Consider the following 21,644-nt stretch of genomic DNA (forward strand, 5'->3'; position numbering starts at 1 on the left):
TTATATGTAACAATTCTGAGACCCTGATTCTTAATTCACTCTTATTAATTTTCATTTAGCATGATTAGCTCCAATAACTCATTCTGCTGTGAATAAGACATGACCTACAAGGCATAACCTTCATTATCAAGAGATTATCCTCCTAACGGTCACATCTCAGACAAAGAACTGAAATACTGAGCAGAAATAACCTCATAAATAAGAATTATAATAAAAACACCACAACTTGAACTTAATCAAGACGTTATTATGTCAAAAATTGCCAGTAGATGTCACCATAGAGACGGTGGTTTCAGATTGTTTCGAAACAGCGTCAGTGTTTCACAAAACTCCGCTTTGCCCGTCACTAAGTCCACTCTGTCTTATCACTGTATTAATAATATTATTACATCTTCTAAAACGTAAACAAGCCTTTTTATTTAAGACTTTTCAGGGGAGATTTCTTAATTTTTGTCCTCACGAAAATGTTCGTTCTTACTTCCTGTTTAAAGTGGTGTTAATAAAGTTTAATTTAAAGAAAAAAAAGCTTTGTTTACATCCTACTGCAGAAGCACGCGCTAAATTCCCTCCTTCTCCTATTGGTTGCCCTGACGTGTAGCCCCGCCCATTCCATTAAAACGGGAAGATTTAACTGTGAGAAGAAGGAAAAGACGACACATTAGTGTACTTTTATGTGTGTTTCAGTCATCTTTAGGAACAGTGAATACATATATGTATATTTAACTGAAGTATCTAAGTTCTCGGTCTTCGCCTTCGTACAATAAAGTCTTTATGTTGTCGCTAGCATAAAACCGCTGTTAGCAGGAAAGCGATTTAAACCAAAGCGAGGGTATTGACATGCGCAATGTGTCGCACTCAAGTCTTCATTGGCGCGAGCGCCAACTGTAATCAAGAGGTTTAATCGGAGTATTTTTGGTGTCATTTTTGCTCGGATTCTTACAGAAGGTAAGCTGGATGTTGAGTTAACGAGCATCCCAAAAGTCTACGTCAACTTGTTTGTGAGTTGTTTTGCTGATAAATTAGTAAAGTCGGTTATTTCCGACTCGTTGTTGTGTTCTGCTAACATTACCCGGCTGTGGAGAGTTCTTTGTGAACACGAAGATTTAGCGTTTAACGTTTTCTGATCAAACTGCCAAACACCAGCCGGAGGTTTAACTGATAAACTGATTAGTGTGAGATTTACAGTGTTTGCTCCCTGGAACTTTGTGTCGCTGCTGCTGACGGAGCCCTTCCAGATGTTCCACCGCCTTTTTGTGCTGTTTCTGTTCACTTTTATGTGATTAAATGCACTTTGTGGTGGTCGATTCATCGCTTATGATTAATCCTGAGACGTACAGTAACATGATTAACTTTTCTGAAACGGGATGGATTTGTGTGGATATGAAAGTACTGTGTTAAGTACCAGATTTAGCCACTTAAAGCAGCTAACAGCTACAGCCACATTAAGCCTGGCACTGGTGGTGAATTCACGGTTTGACAGACAGAAAATAGGATTTCTGCAGCAACAAGGTGATTCCCAAAGAGCTGTTAGCTGAAAACTTGGCATATCTCAGCATGGTGTGCAGTGTGTCCTTAAAACATTTGAGGAAACTGGACAAGTGGAGGACAAAAGAAGAAGTGTCAGGCCTAAAAAACTATCTCCAGCAGATGAACAGGATCTGAAAGTGATGTCCTTAAGAAAGAGGAAAAAATCCAGCTGTGACCTGACAGGACCTGAGAGATGCATCTGGACCTTCAGCTGATCCATCTACTGTTGGCCCAAGCCTCATCAGAAATGGTCTCCATGGAAGGGTGGCTGTCAAGAAGCCGTTCTTAAGGAAGGGGAACAGGGAGAAAAGGCTGAGCTGTGCCAAATGACACAAGAAGTGGACTGAAAATCAGTGGCAACAGGTCTTATGGAGGGATGAATCCTCCCCAGAGCCCGGACCTCAACATTATTGAAGCAGTGTGGGATCATCTGACAGAGAACGGAACAAAAGGCAGAAATAAAGCTGCTTTGAATCAGTTTTTAGAAATCTTTGAACATTATACATGTTAAATTAATTGTGTGATGATACTTGAATTCTTTCCTGTTTTTATCTGATCAAAGACAGCTGCTGGCTGACGCCTGTTATTTCCATTAGAGGGCCAACTTCCTGGTTTTGTGGTTCATTAACACCGATGTTTCCTCTTCTTTAGATAAACGCGGCCGAAACCATGACAAGACGAAGGTAATATAATCTTCAGATATTACTGTGTGATGACTGTTGATTGTGTCGATGACTCGTTGCTGAGCTTATTGACACGTCTTTGCAGTGGTCACCTGCAGAAAACCTCTGAAAATCCATCTGGACAGAAAAGCAAAATAACTAAAGTAAGAGATGAACATTCATTCAAGAGTGTATTTCATGGCTTTTAATCGAATCTTGTGGATTCAGTCACACGCAGCTAATATTTTAATTTTTTTAATATTTTGCAGCAACGCAACAGGAGGAAGCTTCAGCCGCTGTCAAAGCTGGAGTGTGAGAAGGTGAAGCCTGCATCAACACGTCAGAAACATCAGTTATGCTGAAATTAAAGCTAAAACACCTTTGATTTTAATTTAATTTCAGAATCAACTGCGACTTGAAGGAGTCCCGAAGCCTTTTGTCCCTACCGAGACGCCTGAAAGGGGCGTCACGACCAACCGCCGCGAGCCCACAGATTCCACCATTCAACCGTCTCTTCTGCCTCATCTTGGGTGAGTGTGACAGAAGTCATTTTCATTCATGAAAAGCAGAGATCACATCCCTGGAAATACTCAGGAGGGGTCTGGTTCGAGCTAAGGAGCCGAGGCATGATCCCAGCAGCTGGATTACCTGCAGTCGGGCAGTTTCCACCGCCATTACTTAGCAGGCGGCCGTGCTTTATTTAACCTGGAGACGAGACTCTCTGGATTTAAAATCTCTTTTCTAAGAGTATCCCGAGCTAAACAGGAAGCAGCTTAGAGTTACAATAACACACTGAATGTAAGCATGTTAGGAAATGATCAACCAAACCATCAGAATTAAAGAAAGAGCATCTTGTCACATCATCAGAAACCGGTGAAAATGAGCCATTTGAACAGATCTACAGCCTAATGTTTCTGCCTCTAATCTGTTCAAAATGTGCTTCAATTTGTCAAGTGAGTCCAGCTTCTTAAAGTTGTTTTTACTCTGGTCAAAAAGCCCCCAAACGCCTGCTAACATCTGGCGTTTAAACCAGCTATTTATCGGCTCTGGTCTGCACTGATGGGCTTCGCTGCTGCCCTCAGAGCTCTGAGTTCCCATCACGACACCCTGCAGTACGTGATGATGTCACAAATCGTCCAAAAGCTGCAAATGTTCCATTTACTGTAACTGAAGCCAAAGAAAAAGCAGTGCATGGTCATATTTGAGTAAAGAACCTTTTTACCTGACAGGAGCTGCAGATGAAGCGTTTCAGCTTTCTTTCTCCTCGTGTTGCAGATCCTCTGAAGACGTTTGGGCGAAGATGGTCAGCAGGGAGCAGAATAACAGACGCAGCAAAGGGTTCATGCAGAGACACCCCAGCATACAACCCAAGATGAGATCAATCCTCCTCGACTGGTTAATAGAGGTACGTCTTCGTCTTCTGCTGGGTTTCCACAGTTTCCACAGTCCCAGACTAAAAACTGAGTCTTTAGGAGTCCAACTGGAGTCTCGGCGCGCTCCCGTCATCTGGATCGTTAAGTTTAAGGCGGTAATCTGCGTTAAGTTTAAGGCGGTAATCTGCAGTCTGCGACCGCGTTTCGTACCAGTCTCTCCCTCGTCTTGGGCTCATATCAAACGTGTTTAATATTATCGCAGAAACACAATCAACAGCCAATAGATGAGCTCTGATAACATCAGAAACAGGAAAGCAGACAGTCAACAACAAACATGTCGGCGGACGTAGAAGAACGAGCGACCAGCAGGTGAAAATGGACTGTCCGTGCCCATATTCTGTGGCGTTTTCTCCTCTTTTTGTTGGGTTTTTCACTACAAACCACTGCACAGACCAGAGCAGCTGCAGCTAAAAGCTGCTTCTGCTCCATTTTAGTAAAACTTCTGCTGAGCATGATGGGAAAAAATTGCATGATGGGAGAAAAGAAATCTAAAAAAATCTAGTTGTAGTCTTGTAAATAGTGACAAGATTCACAGTCTTTGTAAAATCTTTAGTCTGAGGCTGGTCTGGGACTAAAACCCCTAAACACGAGTCTTTAGATGTGAGCTGACAGTCTTCTGGTGTGTGGGGAGCATTATTCTGTCGTCTGCAGAGATCAGAACTGAATCGTGCGGAGCCTTGTTTCTGATTCGATCCGTCAGCGTAGAACAGCTTTTAAACGCACTCGGCACACATTGAGATCACCTTGAGACGGTCTGTGGCCACATTCTCACCTGAATGCAGACTCGAGCTTAAACCCCACCACTCACTGAACTCGCCCCCTCTGAGGCTTTCTTTGCTCGTCTCTTCCATTTTGGTGGTGAAAACTAAAGCCTTGTCCCTCCTCACCAGGTGAGTGAGGCCTACGCTCTCCACCGGCAGACCTTCTACTTGGCTCAGGACTACTTCGACCGCTTCATGCTGACGCAGAACAACGTTGAGAAGAACTTGCTGCAGCTGATCGGGATCACTTGTCTTTTTATAGCATCAAAGATGGAGGTAAAGAAGAAAGAGGACACGAGGGGGGGGGGGGTCTGAGGGTTTCTGCTGTGACTCAAAGCGTTTTGGGGCTGTTGCAGGAAGCCTGTCCTCCGAAGCTCGCCCACATGGCCGACGTGACCGCAGGGACCTACTACGAAGAAGAGATCCTTCAGATGGAGCTGATCGTTCTGAAGGTAGCGCTTTGGGCTGATTTAGTGCGTTTACATGTTAAAGGCTTTGGTTTTTACAGAGTTCTTTCCTCTTCGTGTTCACAGGCACTTCACTGGAACCTGTGTCCTGAGACCGCCGCTTCCTGGTTGAATCTCTACTTCCAGACGGCATCCGTGAGCTCCGACTCGGAGCTGCTGGAGCGGCGGTTTCCAGAGGAGGATTACTTACTGATGACTCGAGTATGTGTGGGATTCAGCTCCTGAGTAAACATCACGTTTGAGTCTTTTTCGGCGTTAGTGAACAGCACATCTGTTGTGTTTTCCAGCTGTTAGATCTGTGCGTTCTCAACATAAACTCGTTGGATTTCCAGTATCGCGTGTTGGCTGCTTCGGTCCTGTCCCACTTCATCCAACTGGAAACGGTCCAAAAGGTTTCAGGTAGGATCTGAACTTTAAATCTCCATTTTCTGGAGCATACTATAGCGTTAAATCCACCGCTCTGAGGCAAAGCCGGGCTGTTCAGTGGGCCTGTCTTTGTTTTCCAGGCCTCTCTAAGGACGACCTGCAGCCTTGTGTCACCTGGATGGCCCCCTTTGTGGAGTCGGTCGGCCGCTTTGGCAACGCAACGCTGAGGGGCTTCGAAAAGATAAAGATGGAGGACAGACACAACATCCAGACGCACACGGACTACATGACCATGCTGGTGAGTCGCTCATTCCTTTTAAAACCTCGCAGTTACAGAAATATCCAACTTTTTCTCCAGAAAAACTAAAGAAATTTCAATTATAAATGAACAAAGTCACACGGAGAATAAATAAGTGAGAGGAAGAGGACTTCTTTTTCAGGTGGAAATATTAATAACAGCAACGCAGTGCTTTTATTAGACCAAAACCTTTTTCACCACTTTATCTACACAAGGTTTTGGTTTATGATAAATGTGCGTCTTTGTGGGTTGATTTAATCAGTATTTTTCTTTAATCTCTTAAGTTTTGAGTGCATAAGTAAACTCGAGGGTAAAGATCTGCTCCTCCTGACTCCGAGTCGATTTAATCAACGATAAAAAATGTGATAGTTTTAGAGCTAAATATTCTTAAAGGGGAAAGTTTCAGAGCTTTATGTGCAACTGAAGTCAGATTTAGGTTGAACTCAGGGACAGTTTGGACCAAATCGTCTGTATTCTCCCCCCAAAACAACCCAAAGTCAGTTTGATTATTAAGATTAATGTAAATGGAACTTTAAAGAATCGCATTTAGTCCGACTGTCACACGCATAAACGCCATTATTCCTTTACCTTCAACTTTTCTCTGTCATCAGGAGGATGCGGCTCAAACTGCAGTAAACTTCCCGACTCCTCCCAACAGCACAGAGAAAAGCAGCAGAGAGTAGAGGACCGTCGGTGTGAAATCTGGAAGCATTAACTGGGACAAACATTCCTGCATTTTAGACTCTGCTTTCAGCCAAAGCTTCTCGTCTTAATGTTTTTAGCTTTTTAGCGATTTAAGGGAGAGAAAAAAAGAATAAAAATGTTTGATGTAAATTTTCATTTCAAAGAAATGATGTCACGTGCAATCGTTTTCTCTCTTTAGCATATTAAATATGTTCGTAGCCCACTGCAGAGACCCTTTAAATCCAGGATTAAGTTGAACTCACTTAAACTGTGAAATGAAACTGATAAATTGTGATGTTCAGTGTGGGGATGCGCTGCATGTACAACCCTGAACAACGTGCATTCTCTTCTGTTCCATCTTTGTAACTCAGGGTGTTTTTTTTTTTTTTTTAAGAATTACGAGTGCAAAATGTATTTATTTAGAAGTTTATTTTCTACCACAAAATAAAATGTACATCCCACCCGTCGGAGTCCAGCTGTGCCTCTTGTTTGCTAGAAGTAGAGTTTGGCCATGGCCTGCAGGAACCTCTTCTTCCTCTTCTGTGCAGCCAGCTGCAGAACCTCCTCCGGGTTGCTGGTGTTCAGCTCCGTCTGTCCGATCGCCTTCATCTGCAGAGGTGGCACACTTTGATTTTCTTACTGCTTCTTCATCTGTTTGAAGGCTTTAAACACCGATTATTAAGCAGTAATTAACTAATGAACTCAAGTGAACTGCTTCAAAGGTCTTATTGGGATGTATGAGACAGCCTCAGGTTAAAATACCTGCTGATTTAAGCTCAGCGGCTCTTATCTCAGCCCTGTTTAACACCTTTAACAGTTTGCTTTCAGGGTGGAGTCACAGAAAGGGACTTTCTCTGATCAAACTGTGCAATTACATCAGTTTGAACCAGTCTACTGGAGAGGTAAAGGATAAAAAACACACCTTAAACACAGCTGCAGGTTGTCTGAGTTACAGAACGGAACCGTTCAACTAGAAAGCTTCAGCTAACAAAGTAATGTGGGAACAATAATGTTAATCTTTCAGAAAGGAACAGCAGTAACTCCTCAGAGGTTGGTGTACGTCATCTTCTTTAGCTAAGCTGTTAGCGTTAGCTGCTGCTAAAGGAAGAAATAAATCAGTAAATAAACCATGAGGAGTTATTTCATTAGCTAAGCTGTTAGCGTTAGCTGCTGCTAAAGGAAGAAATAAATCAGTAAATAAACCATGAGGAGTTATTTCTCAGATGCTTCCATTTCCCTGCTCTGAAGTTCAGGCTCTGAGAGCTGGAACTGATCCTCTTTGTGGCTCAGTTCCTTCAGTCCAGCGTTGAACTGGACCAAGTTGTTAAAACAGTGGGATGAAAAGTGTTCGCTGCACATTCATTCTTTAGCTAACTCTGCTGGAACATTAGCCTCAGATATAGTTTATCCACTGGGCTCTTATATCCTCTGAGGCTGCTGCTGGATGGAAGATGCATGCTCCTCAGTACAGCTGACAGCAGAACATTTCCACCAGAAGCTGGCTTCATCCGTCCAGCAGGGTGGATGTGAGTGGGCGGGGCTTAGCAGAGGAGGCGGAGCCAACTTAAGGGGTGACGTAGTTTAGAAATGAAAATGAGAACGGCTCGTTAAATGTGGAACCAGTTGCCATGCAGTAAAACTGGACTGAATGATTTTTTATATCTCTATTATAATCAGTTAAAAGCACGGATCTTGATGATTCTGAACCAATCACTGGAGAGCGCGTCCACCCCGTCGCATTTCAGACCCTTTGAGTTGGAATTAACGCGCTCTTTAATCGCTCTTGCCGTATTTTAACATTTCTTGTTGATTTCTGTCACTTTCCGTGCAACTTCAGCATGTTTCGCTCTGCTCTGCTACTGTTAAATGTCACTGAAAGCCTCTTTTTAAGAGTTGTGTTGCTTAGGAACTAAAAACTCAAATCAAACTCCCGATGTTACGAACCTAAAAGCTTTACAGACTTACCGCTATTTGTCTCTTCTCAGTCTCGCCCCGTTTGTGGTGAATATCTGAGCACACGCTAAGGAAGAAGAGCTGTGGAGAACAAGTTTGAGTGGAAAGAGACGAGGTGGAAGTAATGAAAACCAACGGAGCCGACAGAGAGGATACGAGTGAGGTATTCCAGGATGGTGACGTCCCAGATGTAGTCGTAAAATGAGTCCATGGCGTCATGGCTGCGGAGACATTACACATCAGGTTAGCAGTGGCTGTGACAGTCGCATAATGCGGCGTCTCCACCCGAGTCGCACCTGTTCTGCTCCTGAAGAGCTTTGAATGCCGTCATGTAGTCGACTTCTCTCAGAAACTGGCACAAAACGGCAACCTGAAGAAAATCAGACAGCCCGGAATAACACATTCTGTGAAGTCTGGACCAGTTACTGCAGATTCTATGAAGACTGGTTTGACCTCTGACCTGTGTGTGGCAGTTCATCATCGAACAGCACTTGATCATCCGCTTCAGGACCTGCAGGTGACAGGAGTCATTAGGGAAGACAGTCACTTTCAAGAGTAGAACCAAGTCAGAAGTCGTCGGGCCAAAAGACGGCTTCAGAACCACTTCTGGGTCAGAAAAACTGGTTCCAGAATGACTCAAAGAGCAACTTTAGGTATAAACAGAAAAATACAACACAGCTCTGATTCTTAACCAAGTTAAACCAAGTCAGAACCAGCACCAGAATCTGGTTCAGGTTGGTTAAAGGCTCACGATTCACTCTCTGAACTAAGTCTATGGGGATGGGCTCTTTGTGTTCAGGTGGGATGTTTTCTTGGTTCAGAAGCATCCGTCCCGTGTGTTTTATCTTTCCAGAACGGCGCCGCCCAAAAGGCGGTTCTGGAAATTCTGTCTTTCTTTGCATTTTTTTCTGTGAAAACACAGATTCCTGAAACATTTTCTGTGCTGGTTTGGAGGATGTGCTGCCGGAATAAGATGCTAAATCAAAGTTAGTAGAAGAGGAGGCGTCTGGGATGCAGAGCAGGAACAAAATGGAGGAAAAGGAGGAGGAAATCATTCGATCATCAGGGGAAATGTGAGATCTCTGGTGGATGAAATGGAGGAGCTTGGAGCCCTGATGAGGACACAGCAGGAATATCAGGCAGAGACCTGGCTGCAGGAACAACTCTAACAGCTCTCTGCTCAGCTTTAAGACTATCCGGGCAGACAGAGACTGCAGACAGAGCGCTAACAGTAAAGGAGGAGGATCACAGAGCTGGTTAACAACAGATGGTGGAATCCTGGAGCGTCTCTGCAGCCCAGATGTTGAGCTGCTGGCTGTGAGTTTCTGTCCATGTTGTCTGCTGAGAGTTCACCTGAGTTACCTGCTGACGCTGTATGTGACATCATCAGCCGAGTTGTTGCTAAGCTACAGAAACAGCAGCCCAACCCACTGATGGAGACCTCTGAAGGTTTCTATCACACCTTCCTCTCTGCTGCACTTCAGCTGGTTTATATTTTATTTCATTATCTTTCTGTAACAGCAGCTGATCTTTGATAATAATTCACACTGAAACTGCAGAACTGTCTTTGGGGATTAATCAAACTTCATCGAAATGAATCACCTGGTCCGTGTAGACGTCGGGGGGAACCGGCTTGGTGAAGAAGTCTGAGCACACGGCTCCAGCCTGGAGGTAAAAGTTCAGTGCCGCAGAGTACTGATTGGTCACTACAAAAGAGAACAAAAGAGAGTTTTAACCAACTACAGGCAACCGTTTGGATGTTCCTTCAAAATAAGAGTCAAAAACCACTAAAAACTATTAAAAAAAAGCTTTAATTTAGCTCTTTACGGAGGTTTAAATGCAGAACCAGACACACGTACCGAAGTAGATGTCCGCCTGTGTGATGAGCCACGACTGGTTGTTGGGGTTGAGTGTGAGAGCGTAGGACACCAGCTCTTTGACAGTGATGGCCACAGCCTCCACATCCACGGCCTGAATGCTGCTCGACACACGAAACATTTACGAGGGACGGGTTAAAATGGAAAGCTATTGAATTAAGACGAGCCGAGACTAGTTTCTGTTCGAAACGGGCATGAAGACGACTTTACTTTGGTAGAGTGGACGGCCAGATGGAGAGGTGCTCTGCCGTCACTTCATTCACAATGTCATCCTGAAGGGGAAGAAAACTTTGACTCACGCTTCCATTTTAGCTTTAAATGAACCACAAAACAGTCACATTTCCATTAGAAACCAGGGGAAATATTTAATCCTTCCCTGAGAGTTAAGCTATGGAATGTTTTTAAAGAAATGAGGCTTTGTGGACGTACCCTGACGATACTGTGCAGCCTCACAAACAGAGAGATGAGCGTCGTCAGCACCAGCGGCTCCTGTGAGAAATAAGATGAAACCTTCGTGAAAAAGAACGTTTTAAATATTTTTGCTGTTAAAGGGGAACTCCGGTGTTTTTAAACCTTATTTCTGGCATAAAATACGTTCATCTGCTCACCGAGAACAGTTTGGTGAAAGTCGGCGTCCTTCGGAAGATATTTAGATAACTGGAGATCCATATAACGGAGTGAACGGGGCTTAGAGGATGCAGCCTCTAAATAAGGCATTATCTGTCTTTATTTCACCAATACTTTAAGAAGAATGAATGAATGAACGTGTGCTATAGCTCTGTTAGCTCATAGCTGCTGTTATGTGGCTACTTGCAGCTATAGGAGAGCTAACGGAGGGATTTCTACACAGGCACTCTACTGGGACCACTTCATCCACACGCCCCCCTGCAGCACAGTTTATTCACTCTGTGCTCTGTGACAGTCGGCTAACTTCACACAGAGTTTGCTGCTGATAGTTTTGTGCAACATGGCAGGATATTTATCAGATTTTGACGATGTGGACGACGACTTTGAGTAAGATGGACGTTCTTACCGGAGTGAATAAACTGTGCTGCAGGGGGGCGTGTGGATGAAGTGGTCCCAGTAGAGTGCCTGTGTAGAAATCCCTCCGTTAGCTCTCCCATAGCTGCAAGTAGCCACATAACAGCAGCTATGAGCTAACAGAGCTACGAGCTAACAGAGCTATGAGCTAACAGAGCTATAGCACACGTTCATTCATTCATTCTTCTTAAAGGTGAAATAAAGACAGATAATGCCTTATTTAGAGGCTGCATCCTCTAAGCCCCGTTCACTCCGTTATATGGATCTCCAGTTATCTAAATATCTTCCGAAGGACGCCGACTTTCACCAAACTGTTCTTGGTGAGCAGATGAACGTATTTCATGCCAGAAATAAGGTTTAAAAATCCCGGAGTTCCCCTTTAAGTTCATCTTGTCGTTACTTACTCTAAGTTTCTTAAGGAACGTGATGAATTTGCTCCTGGGTTGGAACAATGAAAGACGACAGGATTAGCAGGATACATCAGAAGGCTGTGAAAGTGCTCATTGTTCAGTGACGTTTGTGACAAACCGGTGCAGGATGCCCAGGGAGGACTCTCTCTGTTTAATGAGGCCCACCCGGCCGTCGCTGCTCCTCTTGTGCTGGATGGAGACGCTGCAGATCTGAACCGCCACGTCCCACAGCTCCTTGGCGGTGCGCCGACTCTCTTTAGGACCCGGGAGCTCTTTGCACGTGGAGGCCAGGAGTTGGCCGATCTGAGGAGGGAAGGTGAAAGACAGCAGAGCAGATCCACCATCAGAGGCTTGGACCTGCAGATGTGTCCAACAGAATGATGAGAATATGAATGCATTAAAAACTGTGGGATTTATTTTTTTTGTTTCCGAGGGATTCTGTGAGAGGAGTACAGGGTACAGAGTGGCTTTTTGGGCTGTTCAGTCCCAGTAGAACCACAGTTAGAGACGTGTCCACATTCTTGGTACCAATTGGTTCTGGTTTACGGTGCGTGTTGGACTCCATCAGGGCTGCTCCTCGTCACAGATCCTGTTTGTGGTTTTCATGGACAGGATCTGGAGGTGGAGTCGGGGGGAGGAGGGCGTCTGGTTCTGAACCTCAGGGTTTCAGCTCTGCTTTCTGCAGATGATGTGGTTCTGTTGACCTTCAGCTCACAGCTGAGTGTGAAGCAGCCGGGATGAAAGTCAGCTCCTCCAGATCTGAGGCCGTGGTTCTGAACCTCCGGGTCGGGATGAGTCTCTGCCTCAGCAGGAGGAGTTTCAGCATCTCTGGACCTGGTTCTCAGTGATGGAGAGTTGGAGTCAGAGATGGACAGATGGATCGGGGCTTCGTCAGCAGTAATGAGGGCGCTGCTCCGGTCCGTTTGGTGAAGCTGAGCCGGAAGGAGAAGCTTTCAGGTTCCTGCTCCATCTTTGTTCCAACCCTCACCTGTGCTCACAGATCTGGGTTCTGACCCAAAGGATGAGGTCATGGATACAAGCGGCTGAGATGAGTTTCCTTCAGAGGGGGGCGGGGCTCAGCCTTAGAGATAGAGGGAGGAGCTCCACCATCCGGGGGGGAGGAGCTCCACCATCCGGTAGGAGGAGCTCTACCATCCAGGGGGAGGAGCTCCACCATCCGGTAGGAGGAGCTCTACCATCCAGGGGGAGGAGCTCCATCATCCGGTAGGAGGAGCTCTACCATCCAGGGGGAGGAGCTCCATCATCCGGGGGGGAGGAGCTCCACCATCCGGTAGGAGGAGCTCTACCATCCAGGGGGAGGAGCTCCATCATCCGGTAGGAGGAGCTCTACCATCCAGGGGGAGGAGCTCTACTATCCGGGGGGAGCTCGGAGTAGAGCCGCTGCTCCTCCACATAGAAAGGAGTCAGCTGAGGTGGTTCCTCTGGTCAGGATGCCTCCTGGGAGGAGGCCCCGGGTCAGAACCAGAACTCACTGGAGGGATTATATATCCCATCTGGTCTGGGAACGCCTCGGGACCCCCAGGAGGAGCTGGAGAGTGTCGCTGGGGAGAGGGATGTCTCGGATTCCCTCCTGATCCTGTTTCATTTGTAACCCAACCTCAGATAGGTGGATGGATGGAGTAAGATTACCGCACCAGCAGATGACAGAAAAAGTCAGAACAGACTCCATAAAAGCTCTGTAAAACAAGGTCATCAGTGTTTTAACCACCTAGAATTTGGTCTCTCTTCCTCACAGAAGCAGCGTTCAAGTCAAATTTAAGCCGGTTATCAAGGTACCCGGATATTTAGCTGAGGAGACCAATGGACATGTCCTTAGCTTTTATGGTGATGAAAGAAAGCCTTCTGACACCAAGAAACTAAGCCAGCTAATCTCTCCAGAGTCGATGAGGAAATCATCCAAATAGACATTTAAAAAGAGATGAAGAACACAAAATGACAGGAGGGCCAAAAAAGAGCTGCAAACTAATTTAAGTCTAACTAAAGGTAAGTCGATGATCTTTCAGATGAGCTTCACTCTTTACTGGAAATAACAAAATATTTACATATTTCAGTCATTTTGAGCATTAAATAAAGGAAAAAAGTAACTTAAACACGGTCCAGCTATAAAACTGGCACCATTTTCTGATAATTCTTGAAGGTTTTTATTCACTTTCTTTCCTTTTTTAGCCCTTTTATCGATGCACAGGTGGCCCACGGCGCAGGAGTCACCAGTTGAACCCAAACACATGTTGTTGATTGTGGCAGGAAGTCAGTGAACCCAATGAAAACGTGCAGCAAACATGCAAGAACGTTACACTTCTGCACTTCATCTGCAAACACCAAGCAGCACGAGAGGGAAACGGACCACAGAGCACTTTTTATTGATTATTCCACCTGATACAGTTTCTCAGGCTGCAGCTGATCGGATCATGAGAGCGTGCACGAGAGGACTGCCTTCAGAGACAGCAGCGCAGGAACATTAGAGTGATTAACAGCCTTCTTTGAGGCATTAAGGTGAAAAGCAGACGTTACCTTGACGTACGGGTTGTTCATCACCAGAGACGACGGCACCTGCAGAGTCAGGTAGTCGTTTTCTCTCCAGTTCAGCATGAAGGCGACACACTCCTCTCCCACCACCTGACGCAGAGGCACATCTGGAGACAAACACCAGGACGCCCTTCAGTCTGCGACTCCACGAGCTGAATAATCTGTGTTATTACCGTTGTTTCAGCTAAATAAGTGAAATATTTAAACATCAGGGGCAGTCTTTGTGCTCCATAAGTTACGACTCATTTCTCTGCAGGATGAATAAACCAAAGACTTCCAGAAGGATTTTAATGCCTTCTTTAAAATGAAGGTTTCCAGCTTGCATTGGGAGGAAAAGCTGTGATTTGGTCTCTTTCTAAAGGAAACACTTCATAATACTCAGTCTGTCCATGTGAGACAAAGACAAACACTTCCTTTCAGCTGCAGTCATGATGTGGAAGATCCGATTCGCTCACACGAGGAGCCAATCAAAAGCAAAGTATTTATCACATCAGGTAATATGAGGAAGATCAGGCACCACTGCCGGCTAAATGATGCAGTCTGTGAAAACGCTTCTATTTAATGATGTTTTTAGCTTTAATATCTAACAGGGTGATCTGAACCTTTTTGTAAACTGTTGGAACAACGTCCATCAGGTTACTTTGAGGTTTCAAACGCGTTGCTTCAGTTTTATGGCTGGATTTTACCCGCTGTGCATCAATCCGATCAAACGTGAACTCATTCACACAAAGCGGCAGCAACGCTGTACAGAAGACAGACAGGAAGGAGCGAACCGTTTGTTTCTGTCAAGCTAAACTCTCAGAGGAATGAAAAGGTTCTGCTCAGCCCACGTTTTTCTTCTCTGGTTTGATGAAAGACAGATAAAAGCAGAAGTTGACCCACCGTGAATCCTCATCTCCAGGTATCCTCGGACCCTGCTGACCAGGTCGGACGGCGGTCGCTCCTTGCTGCCCTCGGTCGTCATCGTCTCGTGGGCGCGGACTTCGAGCAGCAGCATCTCGTTCAGCATCACCTGCCTCAGCTTCGGGGAGAACTCCGTGACGAGCTCCAGGCAGGCTGAGAAAAGCTGCCGAGCGTGGATGAAGTCCTGAGGAAACACAAAAGCATCTTCACTTACAAGCTCACGGTTTGGATTCAACTCTCAGCTTTAAGCACAGCTCCTCGGGCCCTGATGGGGTCATCAGACCTTGATCAGAATGCAGTGGAGTCCTTTGGCCATGAGGATATACACCAGGTCTTTGGTCAGGTTGTCTTTAATGCCGAGGATCACGTTGATGTAGTCTGGAGGAACCTCCCACTGCACACACAGACGTTAGATCATTAGGAACATGGCTCATCTTTCATTGGATGCTTGTTTTTCCTCTTCCAGTGCAGTTGGACCTTGCTGTTCACTCTCCAGAAGGGTCGCTCTGCAATGCCGTGGAGCTCGATCAGGATCTGTCGGACCCGGCGAGGATCCAGAGAAAGGATGAGCTGCTGCTCCAGCTGCCCGATGTTCACACTGGCCGAAGCTGTGGAGGCGAAAGTCACAATGTGAACAGCTTCATCTCTAAGCAGAAAGGCATGGCCGAGCAGCGGTGTGCGCCGTACCCGGGATGTCGTAGAAGGAGGGCAGCGGTTTGGCGCTGAGGTTGATGGTGGCCGACCTCTTCCTCATCTGCTCCACCACGACCTTCCTCTCCTCCTCCTTCAGCAGCTCCAGAAACAGTTTATGAGAGGAAACCACAAACACCAGCGGCAGCTCCTCCAGGCTTTCGCACAGAGTCCTGCACAACGAGACGTTTCAGACTCCAGCAGCTGAGCGGTTTCTATCTCAGATGCTTATCTGCACCTGTGGCCTTGGCAGCAAGACCCGTTACGCGTCACTCACCTCATGAAACGCGCCATGCTTCTTCTGGACGTCTCCGACGGACAGTCCCTCTCCAGAGAGCGAGCACACACCTTCAGGACAAAGAAAACAAGTTGATCAAGGACCCAACACGCCACGCCGGCCCTTTCTCTGCCGCAGGTCGGCGTGCCGGACTGTGCCAACTACCTGGAAAACATTCAGGATGATCCGAGCTTGAATACCTCTAAAAGGAAGTCCACCAGTCGTTTACTGGGCTTGAGGAGCAGCTGCTGAAAACGCACGCTGAGGATTTCTCCTTCCAGGACGTCTCTGACGGCGTTGCAAACACAGAGCTTGTGACAAACCTCATCCAGACCCGACTCCCTGCACAAAGACGGGGCTTATTGAGCGCTGGCTCGAAACAATGGAAATCAAACATGATGCCAGTCCGTTTAAATCGAGTCAACAGATCAGGAATTCAGTTCTACAGTCTGCACAGAGATGCTGGTAACAGAGATGCTCTATTAGTGGTTCAAATAGAGACATTATTACACTCTGAGGAGTGTAATACAGACTTAGACTGGGTCTGAACTGTGTTGTGGTCTCACCCTTGTTGTACTTTGTACAAGAACTCCCTGAGAACCGACCGTCTGAAGTAGTTCGGTAAACTGCGGGTTGTGTTGTCTTTGATGAACGCTTCGATGACGGCCTGGAAGGTGACATTAGGAGTTAATTTTACAGCAAAAAAAGAAGAGCAACTCGTGATTTCTTTCTGTTTCCCGGTTCTTAAGGAAGGGAAACAGGGAGAAAAGGCTGAGCTGTGCCAAATGACACAAGAAGTGGACTGAAAATCAGTGGCAACAGGTCTTATGGAGGGATGAATCCTCCCCAGAGCCCGGACCTCAACATTATTGAAGCAGTGTGGGATCATCTGACAGAGAACGGAACAAAAGGCAGCCCACATCCAAAGAAGAGCTTTGGGATGTCCTTCAAGAAGCCTGGAGAACTATTCCTGAAGACTCCTTAAAGAAATGACAGAAAGCTTGTCTCAGAGGGTTCAGGCTGTGTTGGAGAATAAAGGAGCTCAGACCAGATATTCACTTTAAAGCTGCTCAGAAGCTCTTTTTCTGCCTTATTCACTGTATTTACGTTTGATCAATAAATCCCTGCAACTACTTCCCGTTTCCCTGTGAATATACAGAGAAATGAGGCCTGGATCATGACTTCTACACAGTGCTGTTCATTCATTGAGGAAAAACGAGCTTGTTTGGTTTGCACAGCGACCTGGTAGTTGTGAGCTCGGATGAGGCTGTTGATGTGGTCGTAATGCGTTGTCTGGGGGTCGGCGGGGTCACAGTCTCCAGTCAGAGCCCTGCAGGCGTTCCAGTAGCCGGCCAGACGCTTCTCATCCAGGTGAACGTGCACAGTCACGTCCAGCTGAAAGACACAAAACAATGTCACTGCAACACGAGCCCTTTTAGTGGGTCAGAGAGGAGCGAATGCTGTGCTCCAGCACCTTCTTTAAGAGGTCCTTCGTCTGTCTGAAGTGATCCCGAGCTTTCTCATAGGCCGGCTGGTCCGTGCAGCCTTGCTGGAAGAAAATACCTCCTAAATCATAATGAACCTGAAACACAAATCACAAGTTATGGGCAAAGGACATGAGCCAAGTTCAGCAAGGCAACGCCAGAGGGGCAGCGCAACACCGACCTGACAGTGCAGCTCGTTGGTGCTGATCCGAAGCCCCGCGGTGGAGGACTCGGTTTCTCCGTTGGCAGCAGCATCAGCAGCCAGCAGGTCCAGAGTCCGCAGGGTGTGAACGTAGAAGTCCTTCTTCAGCCGCAGAGCTCCTTCCAGCACGCTGATGGAGTCGGTCGCCTGCTCCTTCAGCTGAAGGGAAAACTTCTGCTGTTACACAGCATCAAAGTCCTGTTCATTTGCATCATTTAAGGACATTTACGCACCACAGTGAGGATGTTTTCAGTCATTTCTTTCTCCTGCTGCACAATGTTTAACCTCAACGAGAAAAAAAAAGGCAGAAATCAGTTTTAGATCAAAGCTGACGAACATGAGTGGGTTTATTAATGGAGAAGCAGTTACATGTTCATCTGGTGAGGTCCTGGTTTGGTCTGTTTCTCTGGAAAGCTGCTGAGCACGATGGTTCGGATCGCCCTTCAACAGACAGGCGGGACAAAAACAAGCAGACCACAGTCACCGTTAAAGGGGAACGCCGGTGTTTTTAAACCTTATTTCTGGCATGAAATACGTTCATCTCCTCACTGAGAACAGTTTGGTGAAAGTCGGTGTCCTTCGGAAGATATTTAGATAACTGGAGATCCATATAACGAAGAGAACGGGGCTTAGAGGATGCAGCCTCTAAATAAGGCACTATCTGTCTTTATTTCACCAATACTTTAAGAAGAATGAATGAATGAACGTGTGCTATAGCTCTGTTAGCTCATAGCTGCTGTGTTGTTGTTATTGGCGGCTATCGGGGGCTTATAGAGGGATTTCTACACACTCATCTACTGGGATGATGTCATCGACGCCCGCTACTGCAGCACAGCTCATTCACTCCGGTAAGAACGTCCATTTTACTCAAAGTCGTCGTCCACGTCGTCAAAATCTGATAAATATCCTGCCATGTTGCAGAAAACTATCAGCAGCAAACTCTGTGTGAAGTTAGCCGACTGTCACAGAGCACGGAGTGAATAAACTGTGCTGCAGGGGGGCGTGTGGATGAAGTGGTCCCAGTAGAGTGCCTGTGTAGAAATCCCTCCGTTAGCTCTCCTATAGCTGCAAGTAGCCACATAACAGCAGCTATGAGCTAACAGAGCTATAGCACATGTTCATTCATTCATTCTTCTTAAAGTATTGGTGAAATAAAGACAGATAATGCCTTATTTAGAGGCTGCATCCTCTAAGCCCCGTTCACTCCGTTATATGGATCTCCAGTTATCTAAATATCTTCAGAAGGACGCCGACTTTCACCAAACTGTTCTCAGTGAGCAGATGAACGTATTTCATGCCAGAAATAAGGTTTAAAAATACCGGAGTTCCCCTTTAAATTCGTCTTTTTGTTATAAACTGAACGACAAAGTAATGACATTTAGAAGCTTTTTAGACTTTTCACTTTTCTGTCTCTACTGGAAATATCAGGAGATTATTGTCAGATTTTCTTCTTCATTCGTCCGATTCATTCTGAGTCCGTTTTCTCACCAGCGGTTGTAGATGATGACCGCCATGGCGGTGGTGGGCGGCAGGGTGGAGAGGTCCAGGTCCACGTGTTTCACCCCCGGCGGCACTTTACTCACACACAGGAGCTCGTTCAGCAACATGTTCACGACTGGGATGGTCAAACTGGCCAAGAGGAAGCAGGACAGATGGTTTAAAGTGCAGACTGAGGGCAGTTTTAAGGTTTTTTAGCTGCTGAAAAAGACTAAACATTTTGCTGCTTCAGCTGAAAACAAAGAAAGGAAGAATTTAAAGGGAAATTCGCACAAAGAAAGTGTGAGAAATGTGAGAAAGAACTCAGAGGAGGAGTTTAGAGAACCTGAGCGGCAGCCAATGAAAAGAAATCAGAACCGAATGTCTCCCTCAGCTGATAAAAACATGAAGGAACCACACTGTTAACCATCTGATTCTGGCTCATAAAAACACCAAGATTACATCACATCGGTTAGTCTGAAGAAGCCAGATTAGCCGTTGGTCTTCCACTCACCCCTTCTCCAGTGAATCCAGATCCCACTTCATGTGCGCCGCCACTTTCAGCGCCAGCAGCTTCAGGGTGCGGTTCCTGCGGTTGTCGGCCGGCGGCTGCACCTGATTCTGTTCGTTCACCGACGGCTTGGACGCCTGCTCCAGGAACTGGATGATCAGCTGCACCGGTGTCGGATCTGTCGGAACACGCTCACGCTTTAAAGGCCGGCAGCCACACAGACATGTTTCGGAATCACGAACCGACTACAGCTCGTCGTAGAAGACTGACCGGAATTACATTTCTGCAGGTGTTTCTCCAGCAGGCTGCCGTCCAGGAGGAACTCGAACCAGGAGACCTGAAGAGGCGTGCTGGGCCGACTGCTGGTCACAGCCGCCACCCGGTCCGCCGCCTCAGCACTCATCCTCCCCTGCAGGGCAGCGACAAAGACAGGAAAATAAGCCTCAATGGCTGTGATGAAGTCCAAACTCTGGTCCTGTGACAGAGTTCTGATGTTATGATTAAAAAAAACAGCTTTGATTAGTTTTCCTCAGCGTTTGACAAATTATTGCAAAACATCTGGTTGCAACACACGTCCTCCTGTTTGTGCAGCGTGCACGGAAACATTTATGCACGCTGTGCTTTTACACAACAGATTTATATTACAAACTCACTGCAGAAGGTTTAGTAAATAAACTGTGGGCTGTGCGTCAGTCTCATACTTTGATTTTACGGTTTAACATGCCGCAAAAATGCTTGTTTGACCAGTTATTCAAATTCATATTTTAAAAAATAAAACATGATGTAATGGAACTGAAATATAAACAACCCACCTGGAAACATAAACGTAAATAAGGTGCTTTTAAGGCTTTTCCAGGACTTTTTAAAGATACAGTAATGCACGTTAGAGTAAGTTATGATTCTATTTATTTTAAAAGCTTAAAAACCAACAGCACAGTCATTATATTCATGTGTGGATCTTTGGATCAGTCTCAAAGCAGATGTCAGGGAACTTTATAATAAACATTTTTACCTGTTTTTCAAAGTGTTTTCTGGTTATTCACTGTTCAGACACCATGTTTATGCACGCATATAACCGAGTCTGACATTCATTTTAAAGTAGCCACGAAATTTAAGCTTTTACAGACCAATTTTAAAAGATTTCACAAACAAGCTACAGATTGCACTTTACTTTCAATAATTTGAAAAAAAAAAAAGTTTAATTCTGTAGTAACTTGAACAATGTCAATACAGAAATGTTTCTTTTGATAAGGGGGATTTGAGTTTTACGTGTTTTGCTACTTTTTTCTGCAAAAAAATCCTTTAAAAACATTAAATGTCACAATTAGGTGCTAAAAACACGCTTGCATGTTGAAAAATGTTTCTAAACAAAAAAAATCATGAATAAATATCAGTTATTTAAAGCTAAGTTTAAATGTTTTTAATGTCAAAGCTATCAGTAGCTACTGAGTTGATCGGAGAGATTGCATTTGAATTTTCGGACATACCGACTGGGCGGTGATTTCAACATTGTCCATCAGAACCGTGTGAATATAACGACACTCCGAGGTTTGAGCCACTCGAAGGTGAAAATCGAACGTACCCTCTCCACCTCGTCTCTGTTGTGCTTGGAGGCGGTAATGTTTCGGCTAATATTTTAGCTAACTAGCTAAAGTTTTCCACCTCGTCCGTTCACCCAGTGATAAACTGTCTTACCTGAACACACCCGAATCAACACTCAGAGGATAAAAGGACTAAATGTGCGTAAATAGCTCAAAATAAGGTGCTGGAGCCGCGACACGGACTGATTCTCACATAATTCATTCTGCGCTTTGCCATATCTCGTCCGTACTTCCGGTTCCGCTTCGTGCTCGAGGACACACAAACTGCGCTTCAGTTGCGCATATTTATACCGACGTTCAAACCTTAAATTACAGTCAGAGTCATCAGATTTTAGGCTCAGTTTTACCATTCACAGCAACTCGATGTCTCTCCTCTAAATACCAAAAAGAATTGATTTATATTTTAAATTACTAAACATTTGCATTATTACTCCTTTCTTTTTATTTATGTCCACATCATTTATTTACTTTTTA

At 45.5% G+C, this 21,644-nt stretch overlaps 3 protein-coding genes across 5 annotated transcripts in view; 2 read left to right on the plus strand and 1 right to left on the minus strand.

The window, feature by feature from the left end:
- Positions 1-21,644, plus strand: part of LOC140274674 (tripartite motif-containing protein 16-like) — a 93,920-nt gene that overhangs the window by 23,083 nt on the left and 49,193 nt on the right. The window lies entirely within an intron of this gene.
- Positions 855-6,606, plus strand: LOC140274676 (G1/S-specific cyclin-E2-like). Its single transcript, XM_072370050.1, has 12 exons — positions 855-945; positions 2,179-2,210; positions 2,296-2,353; positions 2,459-2,509; positions 2,592-2,719; positions 3,465-3,594; positions 4,513-4,659; positions 4,740-4,835; positions 4,917-5,051; positions 5,138-5,249; positions 5,357-5,514; positions 6,126-6,606. The coding sequence occupies exons 2-12, from the start codon at positions 2,197-2,199 to the stop codon at positions 6,195-6,197; spliced, it is 1,101 nt and encodes a 366-aa protein (XP_072226151.1). The 5' UTR covers positions 855-945; positions 2,179-2,196; the 3' UTR covers positions 6,198-6,606.
- Positions 6,611-21,348, minus strand: ints8 (integrator complex subunit 8). 3 transcript variants are annotated; one of them, XM_072370049.1, is made up of 28 exons: positions 21,265-21,348; positions 19,840-19,978; positions 19,573-19,747; positions 19,071-19,211; positions 17,952-18,023; positions 17,816-17,867; positions 17,562-17,741; positions 17,371-17,478; positions 17,139-17,291; positions 16,463-16,563; positions 16,097-16,238; positions 15,897-15,967; positions 15,617-15,792; positions 15,407-15,537; positions 15,213-15,323; positions 14,909-15,113; positions 14,012-14,133; positions 11,598-11,782; positions 11,474-11,507; positions 10,458-10,517; positions 10,239-10,300; positions 10,011-10,129; positions 9,754-9,857; positions 8,612-8,662; positions 8,448-8,521; positions 8,308-8,372; positions 8,164-8,207; positions 6,611-6,807 (listed from the first exon to the last, which is right to left on the minus strand). In XM_072370049.1, exons 2-28 carry the CDS (start codon positions 19,970-19,972, stop codon positions 6,691-6,693), a joined length of 2,988 nt encoding a protein of 995 aa, XP_072226150.1. In that variant the 5' UTR covers positions 19,973-19,978; positions 21,265-21,348; the 3' UTR covers positions 6,611-6,690. The 3 variants fall into 3 exon arrangements, with proteins under 3 accessions (XP_072226150.1, XP_072226148.1, XP_072226149.1); XM_072370047.1 differs by lacking the exon at positions 21,265-21,348 and adding an exon at positions 21,057-21,235; XM_072370048.1 differs by lacking the exon at positions 21,265-21,348 and adding an exon at positions 21,057-21,234 and having other exon boundaries at positions 19,849-19,978.

This window comes from Leuresthes tenuis, unplaced genomic scaffold (assembly GCF_036924035.1).
Source record: "Leuresthes tenuis unplaced genomic scaffold, fLeuTen1.0.hap1 SCAF_18, whole genome shotgun sequence".
In the NCBI taxonomy this organism is placed as follows: domain Eukaryota; kingdom Metazoa; phylum Chordata; class Actinopteri; order Atheriniformes; family Atherinopsidae; genus Leuresthes; species Leuresthes tenuis.